The sequence below is a fragment of the Crocuta crocuta genome, unplaced genomic scaffold (assembly GCF_008692635.1).
Source record: "Crocuta crocuta isolate KB4526 unplaced genomic scaffold, BGI_CrCroc_1.0 scaffold27, whole genome shotgun sequence".
Classification (NCBI taxonomy): domain Eukaryota; kingdom Metazoa; phylum Chordata; class Mammalia; order Carnivora; family Hyaenidae; genus Crocuta; species Crocuta crocuta.
In genome coordinates, this window is record NW_027532250.1 from 551,441 (window position 1) to 561,450 (window position 10,010).

The 10,010-nt window shown below is 49.4% G+C and overlaps 1 protein-coding gene across 1 annotated transcript in view; it reads right to left on the reverse strand.

The window, feature by feature from the left end:
* Nucleotides 1–6: 6 nt before the first annotated feature.
* VAPB (VAMP associated protein B and C) overlaps nt 7–10,010 on the reverse strand; it is a 52,159-nt gene continuing 42,155 nt past the window's right edge. Inside the window, exons 6-8 of the mRNA XM_077778318.1 lie at nt 7,175–7,255; nt 5,125–5,301; nt 7–679 (exon numbers count right to left, since the gene is read on the reverse strand). Of these exons, the coding sequence (XP_077634444.1) occupies nt 521–679; nt 5,125–5,301; nt 7,175–7,255 (417 nt within the window). The 3' untranslated portion in view covers nt 7–520. The remainder of the gene's footprint in view (nt 680–5,124; nt 5,302–7,174; nt 7,256–10,010) is intronic.

Sequence of the window (10,010 nt, forward strand, 5' to 3'; positions counted from 1 at the left end):
TGCTCTGTGGTGGGGGACAGCCCTCCACACTCCACCTCCTGCGCTGGGCTCCAGCTCTCCCAGGTGAAGGGTTGATCTGAGGAGGGGGACAGCCCTCCCCACCCGCCCCCTGGGCTCCAGCTCCCCCAGGGCCAGCACCAACCGGCAGGAAGAGTGTCTTGTTCTAAGAGAGGTAATCAATCCAGCCACATGTACCAAGGCTACAAATGCTTCAAATGACACTTACAACATGCCATTATGGTTTAATCACGGTTTCCCTTGTCATTAATAAAGATCATTATTTTCCCCCCAATCATTTACTATACATTTTTAACTTTCTAAAAGATTGTTACGTTATAATTTGTGTGTGTGTGTGTGTGTGCGCGCACGCGTGTGCACGTGCAGGGAGGGGGTAATTTAAAGGCAAGACCTGTGAGATGTCATCATACATTAACTTCGTTTGACACATGGTTATGATAAATTCAAACCCCATGGAACAGCGGGCCCATCGATGCAGCGTGCCTCCCTCCGCCTGCCGCGCCTACAAGGCGATCTTCCCTATGATCACACCGACGATGAAGAACAAAACCACGAGAGCGAGGAGCCGGGTGCTGAGGCCCTCCTCCTTCCCGGCCGAGGCTGACCCAGGAGCGGGGCTGTGGCTCTGCGCCGCCTTCCTCATCCGAAGTCCATCTTCCTCCTATGGGAGCAAACGCACATTTCAAAGACAACCCAAGGCCCCAGCAGCAGAAGTCAACTGTACAGTTCAGCAGAGCAGGGGGGCTCTTAAGCACAGACCTGGAGCACATGCTGTGGTCCAGCCTCCTCATTTGTCAAAGAGAGAGACCAAATCCCACAGAGAAGGCGGCGCTGGCTTCAGGCCACTGAGAAACGCCAGCAGCCGGCCCCTCTTTTCTTCTTCCCGCCTACACGAGGCTGCCAGGCACCTCTTTACACCACACGTCTAAGCAGGGCCTCGGTTCCCCCATGACTTACAGAAAAAAAGTTTCTGAGAGGGTCCGCAGGCCCTCTGCACCCTGGGGCCGCCCACATCTCTGAGCCCTTCTTCTACATCTGACTCCAACCCTCTCTGTCCTTCCTTCCTCTAATGAGCAGCTTTCCACAATCAAGCCATCAATTTTCAAACGATAGGCATTTTCCAAAGCCCAAATCTAAAAATCACAAGAAACTACAGAGGTGGGGGGGCCCAGAAGGACATTTCAAATGCAGAGTTCTGTAGTTGATGAGTCACACGGAGAACAATGGGATCTGGAGAGAAACAATGGAATCTGGAATAGTATTAAGATGTGACAGGGTGATAAATGTATCTCAAATATTTTCTACTTCAAGTATGGAATTCCTGCCAAAGAAGCAACATCCTTTTGTGTGTGTGAGTGTGTGTGTGTGTACACACATATATATACACATACCGCCCCCCCCATGTAGATTATGCACGGAACAGAAACTTTTAATTCCTTCACTGCTCCCAAGGCCCAGCGCACACTCCTCAACAGGGCCTGGGTCTCTGTACGTGGCCCCGGCGCATCCCAGCGAGCTGGCCCCTGCCCACCCCAGGCCCGCAGAGCTGACTCTGCAGGGCGCCGTGGCCGTGGCCATCTCTGTGGGACCACGCATCACTCAGGTCTTCGGGACCCGCGTGTGTGTCTCCCCAGCCAGCCCGGTCGGCGGGGAGCCCTGCCGCCACAGGGACAGCTCATGTCACACCCGCACTGCCGGGCACAGCGCTGGCCCTCGGAAGACACGCCGGCCAAGTGAAAGAATGAAACAACACAAAACAAGAAATCAGTGCCTGGGAGGGATAAAGAATCTTCTAACGTCAAGACTGGTCTGATAATATTGTGAAGATATTCTGCTCGTGGGGCATGGCCAATACGCTGCACAGTGATGAATGGCCGGTGTTATTCGATTAACTTCAAAAAAAAAAAAATGGGCACAGCAAAATACAGCATTTATTTTACTGGGTTTATAGAGAAGCTATTTCTACCTATTTATCACTTTAAACGGCACAGGACTCTGTTTCTGAAGAGAAATACACTCAAGGAAAAAGCTTTAGGCAGATCTTAGATTTTCAGCCAAAAAGAAGTGTCAGCTTCATAATTTACTCTGTACTAAAAGTTACTGAATGAGGCAAATCAAGATTACTGCAAAGAAAGAAGATGATGCCATTTTCCAGACTTTATCAGAATAAAAGAAGGAAAAGTCAACTGAACTGGATGGAGTACGTGGATCTGGTGCTACGGTAGGTGGCCAGAGTCTAGGACACGTGTGGGCGGCACAATCGCGGAGAAGAAAACAGCCCGGCCTCACACCTGAGCGGCAACACAAGTTGCTATGATCAGATGTTCGGCAACCTCGTCGAGGCCCTGTTCTGAAACAGACACACTTCTGAAGCTGGAAGGGGCCTCAGACATGTCCTGTGAGCGGGGACCCTGGAGATGCCACCACCACCACAGACTCAGAGCTGGTCAAGTGTGAGCCGTCACTTCCACAACACGGGAGGCCTCCAGGGCCAAACGAGGCACGCCTCCCACCCCCACCCCACACTCTGCGCCAGCGCCGACCCCTCCGTCAGCATCCATGAACTCGAGACTCGGGGGTCCCCTGCACGCTCCACCTGCTGCTGTGACCCCTTCCTGCTCCGACCTCCTCACCACGTTCGTAGTGAGCGGAGACCCTACTGCCCAGACCCGCCTAGAATCCCCAGAGTCCAGAATGATGCCTATGTTAAAACAGAACACGTTTACCCTCCTAAAAAGAGACTCTCATCCAGTGCTGAAGGAGTAGGGTTTGCAAACGTGAAGTCAAGATGCTCACTGCAGTTTAGTCTTTAATCTCAGAATTTATCTTCAATTGACACTAGTGGGAGGACGAGGCGCTGTGCTTCTCTGTAAGCAGGCTGAGGCAGGAGAACGGGAGAGACGGCGGCTCCGGGGCACAGCCCGGCTTCGAATCTCAGTAGCAGTGTGACCTCAGGTGTCACTTAACCTCTCTGTTCCTCAGTTTCTTTATCTGGAGAGTGGGGATGATGATAATCCCTACTTCCAATAAAGTATAACATATAAAGTACAAGGGAACAAGAATTTACATAGCTGAGAAACTTCTGCTCAAAGGACGCTGGTTAATTAGGGGGCAGGGGGACTGTTCAGAACTCTTTTGAGAACCTGATGAAAAGCCACAGAAATTTCTCCCTGAGGAAAGAATGTGCAAATACAAAACAACTCTACAGAATTCAGGGATTCATCAACTTTGCCACCCAAAATCACAGGGGAAAGCCCCCGTTTTCTGCAGACTGTCAGAGAATAAAATGCCACTGGAGCGCCTGGCTGGCTCAGTCAGTAGAGCGTGCGACTCGCGACTCTTGATCTTGGGGTTGTTGAATTTAAGCCCCATGCTGGGTGTGCAGATTACTTTAAAAACACATAGAATCTTGGCCCCCAAAACAGACACTCAGATCAATGAAACAGAACAGAGAATCCAGAAATGGACGCACAAATGTATGGCCAACTAATCTTTGACAAAGCAGGAAAGAATATCCAAACAAGTGGTGCCGGGAAAACTGGACAGCGACATGCAGGGGAATAAACCTGGACCACCTTCTTACACCACACACAAAAGTAAACTCAAAATGAGTGGAAGACCTAAACGTAAGACAGGAAGCCATCAAAATCCTCGAGGAGAAAGCAGGCAAAAACCTCTTTCACTTCGGCCACAGGAACTTCTTACTGAACACTTCTCTGGAGGCAAGGGAAACAAAAGCAAAAATGAACTATTGGGACCTCATCAAAATAAAATAAAACAAGATAAAATAAAATAAAATAATGAAAAATAAAATAAAATAAAATAAAATAATAAAAGGAAACAATCAGAAAAACTAAAAGGCAACCAACAGAATGGGAGAAGATACCTGCAAACAACATATCAGTTAAAGGATTAGTATCCAAAATCTATAAAGAACTTACCAAACTCAACACTCAAAAAACAAATAGTCCAGTGAAGAAATGGGCAAAAGACATGAACAGACACTTCTCCAAAGAAGACATCCAGATGGCCAACCAACACATGAAAAAATGCTCAACATCACTCATCATCAGGGAAATACAAATCAAAACCACAATGAGATACCATCTCACACCTGTCAGAATGGCTAACGTTAACAACTCAGCCAACAGATGTTGGCAAGGATGCGGAGAAAAGAGGATCTCTTTTGCACTGCTGGTGGGAACGCAAACTGGTGCAGCCACTCTGGAAAAAAGTTTGGAAGCTCCTCAAAAAATTAAAAATAGAACTGCCCTATGACCCAGCGACTGCACTACTAGGTATTTATCCAAAGGATACAGGAGTGCTGTTTTGAAAGGACACACATTACAGCAGCAGTACCAACAATAGCCAAAGTATGGAAAGAGTCCATCAACGGACGAACGGATAAAGAAGATGTGGTGTATATATACAATGGAGTAGGGGTACCTGGGTGGCTCAGTCGGTTAAGCGTCCGACTTCAGCTCAGGTCATGATCCCACGGTTTGTGGGTTCGAGCCCTGCGTCGGGCTCTGTGTTGACAGCTAGCTCAGAGCCTGCTTCGGATTCTGTATCTCCCTCTCTCTGACCCTCCCCTACTCACGCTGTCTCTCTCCCTCTCTCTCTCCCTCCCTCCCTCCCTCTCTCTCTCAAAAATAAATTAAAAAAAAATATATATATATATACAATGGAGTATTTATTACTCGGCAATCAAAAAGAATGAAATCTTTTTGCCATCTGCAACTACGTGGATGGAACTGGAGAGTATTAGGCTAAATGAAATTTGTCAGAGAAAGACAAATATCCTATGACTTCACTCATCTGAGGACTTTAAGATACAAAACAGATGAACATAAGGGAAGGGAAGCAAAAATAATATAAAAACAGGGAGGGGAACAAAACACAAGAGACTTACATATGGAGAACAAACAGAGGATTACTAGAGGGGTTGTGGTAGGGGGAGGGGCTACATGGGTGAGGGGCATTAAGGAATCTACTCCTGAAATCACGGTTGCACTATATGCTAACTAACTTGGATGTAAATGAAAATAAATAAATAAACAAACATACAAATTTTAGAAAATAGGAAAAAAAAGAAAAAGCCCTTACCTTGAATTGCTTGTTCTCCTCCCGTAGCCTCTGAACTTCACCTTGCAGCCTCTTACATTCTTCCATGACCTTCTTAACTTCAGTGTCATCCAAAGAGGAACTCAGAGCTTTAGACACCGTTGGTGTTTCTGTCTTTGTTGCGGTTGTGGGTATAATTTTATTTATTTCTACATCATGCTGTTCAGAAATAAATGAAAGCCCAAGTGTCACCAACTATGTAATAAAGGACTTTTTTATGCAAAGTAAAGTCGTTCTCAGCAAACACCACACGTGGTCGTGTTTCATCCACACTGTAAAATGTCACATTTATTTTAAAAATGGATCACTTTATCTAGTATCTTAATAATCTAAAGCAACTGGGCCCCAGAAATTATGGATAAGGGCAAATAATGAAGTTCGGCTGAGACTAATACTTCAAAGAAAGAGAAAAAGGGCTGCGCACACTGCACTAGCAAGTTCCGGCCAGGCAAAAATTAGCATAGCGTAATCATGCAAGCTCAGGAGTTATTAGCCACAAATTACTGTCACCAGGAAGCCCTGAACATGCCCAGGATGGGCTGGGATGGCGGAGGAGGGAGGCCAGGGAGAACGTGACACAGAGGGCGATTTATGCCATGAACTCAGGCCCTCGAAGCTGGGCTGAAGGTGAAACGAGTTCAGCATCTGTGGTATTTCAATCCTCGGAAGCTCTGCACCCCCCTTCCCCATCCTGCCCAAGATGGTCATGATGGCCTCTGGAGAGTGCCTGGGGAGGGGTCGAGACCGGGGAGGGGGACACGGAGCTGTCCAGGTGTGCTGGGGGAACAGAACAGGCGGGGACCACCGCCCTGGGGACTCCGTGCAGCACTCGGAACACGCCTAGCTGTCCCCCATCGCACGCTCGTCTTCCAGAGGAGAGGAGGGGCTCCTGCCAGGGCGCCCCCAACCCCGTCCGCCAAGCTGGCTCGGCAGAGCCAGGAGCCCAACAGCGCTGCCCCGGCTCCCCAAACCGACCTCACGGGGATGTGCAACGGGAAGAGAAAAAAGCAACGACACAACAGGCCGCTACCCATCCAGGAAACAGGACGAGAGCGGTCAGTCGCTGAGCAGGAAGAAGACACGAAGCAGTGGTGACCCAGCAACAGCAGTCCTGGACTTCGCTATGGACGATGTTAACAGAACGTGAGCGTTTCCACTTCCCAACTCCAGCTATTAACAGCCAGGGTAGCGGAATATTCTGCGGGTGTTGTAAACAGTGCTTTTAATACAGTTTAAGCTTTTCTGACTGGGTTGCAGGAAGGTCCAAATCAGCACTTCAGATACAGTCTTCTCTCTCCAACCGGTCACAGGAAAGGGCCACGACAGGACTACCCCCGGCTTCCCAGAGGAAAACGTGCCAACAGCTTGGGGGGAGCCGGTCCTCTCACAGGGGTGACTCCCGGTGGAGGCGAGGATTCCGCCGCCCCCATGCATGATGGGCAATGTCTGGAGACACCTGTGGTGTCACACGGGGGGGCGACTACTCGTATGCGGTGAGCAGAAGCCAGGGGTGCAGCCAGACAGCGTACAAGGCCCAGGATGGGCCCGTCCCCGACACTGATAGCGCTGAGGTTGAGAAACCCTGACGTACAAGCAAGTTTCAGCCGAAGAGGCNGGAAAGGGAGACCTGAGACAGCGGGCGGTCGGTGGGACAGAGCCCGGGGGCTCGCTGCCTGTCAGGCAAGCACCATGATAAACAGCAAATTATTCCCAGTTTGAGACTTACCCACTGTTTCACAGCAACCTCTAACTTTGCCAAGTCAGAGAAGCTCTTTGGGATGTACGACATCTCAGCAGCCCGCAGGCTGCACTTCTCAAGAAAAAAACTGGCTTCAATGAGGTGCCTCCTGTGAGCCTCGCAAAGGCTGATCTCGTGGAGGCCCGCTTACTTGTTGACTTCAGCTTATTTTTTTCATCACACATCAGAGGAAGGAAAATAATTTGCCAACTTAAATCTTGGTTTTGTAGGAGATGGTATGCAGATAAGCATCAGCCGCAACATTCAATTACTGTGAAGTATAAACATACTTACTGGTTTCTCATTTTCTGCTGGCAATTCAAACACACATCTAAGTTTTGAATCCATAAGGTCTTCCGGTTTTGCCTCCTTCCACTAAAACAATTTAAATTTAATAATCAGGATATTATAAAGCTGCTGGAGGAATAATTTTCTTCGTATAACTGACAATTTCAGAAAAATACTCTTAATGAGAAAGCCCTGATGTATCTCAAATAGAGAACTTACGTCTGCAGAGATTTCTGTATTTTTAACAACGAGACTAAATGCACGAGCCTTCCTGCACACTTGTGTCTTACACTTCCCGAACCCAGGCTCGCCGCCCACCGGCGCTGCTCCTGCTGCTGCCTAGGGGAGGCACGTGGGACGGAGACAACTGACCACCACCAAAGGAAGAGGGATTTTCTAAATTATGTCTGAAGACCTCAGGTAACTCGGGTTCTCCTCAGGAAAATAAAATCTGCTTTGAGGGACATACCCTTCTTAGAGAGAGGAAGCGCACACTACCTGCGCGTGATTTTAGAAGCACACTGCCAACTACCAACAGGCCACAACTAGCAAGCGGCTGTCTGGGTGGACCCCACGCCCTCCAGCCTGTGGGCAGGAACACCTTCCTGGCTAAATCCACACCCCAGGATGATGTGCTCCTGGCTCGGTCCTCCTCCCCCTGGCAGTGGAGGCCGGGAATCCCAGGGCATGCCGAGAAGTGCGGGCCAGCAGAGCCAGGAAGCTTACACCCGTCCACCATCGCCAGGGACCCCGCGGGAGGCAGCCACGGCAACGATGGTGCCGGAGCCGAGATCGCGGCGAGCATCACAACTGCCAAACACGTGGCAGGTCAGGCAGTGGGGCGGCAGCCATTCGAATGATACTGAAGAGTATTTAATTACACAAAATATTAAGTGAAGGAGCTACAAAACAATATCTTAAGTCTGTTCCTCTGTACACACACACGCGCGCGCGCGCACACACACACACACACACAAGCGTACGTGTGCGTATGTCAAAAGAGCATCAAGCAAGGATTATCCCTGGACACCACAAGTACCAGGTGAGACTGCAGGTGCGCGGATGTTCCCATGGGCTCCGAGGACCCACAAGTATCGCAGATCACCTAGGACACAAGGGGTAACTGTGCTTGGACGCTGGGACGCCGGAAGCCACGTCACCATCTCAACCAAGTAACCCGACTCCACATCACCACCAGGGGACAAGCCGGGGTCCGGGCCTTCTGGTAGGGGCATCCAGGGCATTACTTACACGACATTCTTGCCAAAACACATTTAACTTGAATCTGATCGTGAGGAAATGACTGGACAAATCCAGAATGCGGGACACACAAGTTAACTGGCCTGGACTCTAAAAAATTCAAAGTCATGAAAACGGAAAAGGTTGAGCGTACTGGGGTAGGACAAGAACACCCCAGGCCAGTGTGGAGTGACAGGGACAGGCTGCACGGGGGCCTTTCGGCTAGACAGAGTGACTGAACCAATGCCGACTCTCAGCTACGAGGACAGCCCTGTGGCTACGCAGGAGATGTCCCTGCCCTGAAGCGCGCGGGGCTCAAGAGCCATGGGACGTCCGCGTCTTCCAGCCAAGCGGTTAAGCAAAAAAGAAAGTTTACAGCAGAAATGAAGCAAATGTGGCAAAGTGTTAAATGGTGATTCCAGGTAAAGGTTATAGGAGTAGTCGCTGTATAAACTGTCTACTCTCTGTACATCAAAACACAAAATAGTTCAAAGAACTAGCACAAGACTCTCAGTAACAGTGGTTAGGTCCAGCATAGACAAATTACAGGCTACTTTCAGTTTTATTTTTGCTTGTGTATTTCCAAAATTTCCTACAATGTACCTTTCCTATACAAACTTTTAACTATTATAAAATTCTCCTACAAGGGAGTGAAACCTGGGCCTGGACTACAACAGCTCTCAGACCTGGCAACTCTGGACCCTGGGCCGGGTGTCCATCACGCACAGCACACTGGACCCCAGGGCAGCGTGTCAACTAGGTTTTTATCCCCATTTTACCGGTGACCAAACCCTAGGGAGAGTTAATGAAAACTGCCCGTGGCCACCACGTTAGTAAGAGCAGAACCCGGCCCCACACCACAGACGCCCAGGGCCGCGCTCCCATCTGTAAGCCGTGCAGCAAAAGCCAAGCAGCACACACTCCGGGACACCCCAGCTCTCCACCTGCCACACATCCTTGCTCACACACAGTAACATAAAGGGACACATCACGCTCTGGGAAACAGGAGAGAAAGAAGTGAATGCCTCAACAATCATTCTTATGAAAAGGGAACATCGCCTATTATCACCGATCTCTCTCAAACCTCAAAATATCTGCCTTCCCCTTTATTTCCTGCCCCAAACATGAACATCGACCAAGACGGCCGGCGGTGTTTTCCCAAGACTGACAGAGAAGGCTGAGGGGGGACACTGGGACGTGACGGGAAGCGGTGCCTCAAAAGCCCTCAGCAAAGAATTTTGGAAGAGAAAGGCCACGGGACCACGTGAGCCACCGCGGCCTCACATCTGCGGGCACGCCCCGCTGACCGGACTCCTGGCCTGGGCTGGCAAGCTGGACAGTGATGGACATGATGAGAGGGCCCGGCCTTCCTTCCCCGTCTGTGGGGACCGGCCGGGCCTAGCGGGGGCCGTGGCCCAGGACGTTATCCGTGGCCGGCGAGATGCCTGCTGATTAACTCAGATGTGTAAGAAGCCTACTTATAATCTTTTTCAGAAAAACCAATACTACAATATCACTTATTTATTTTATAAAAAACAAAATTATCTTATTTGGAACAAAATTAGAGACATGTATTGAACATGTCTTTTTAAACATGTATTGA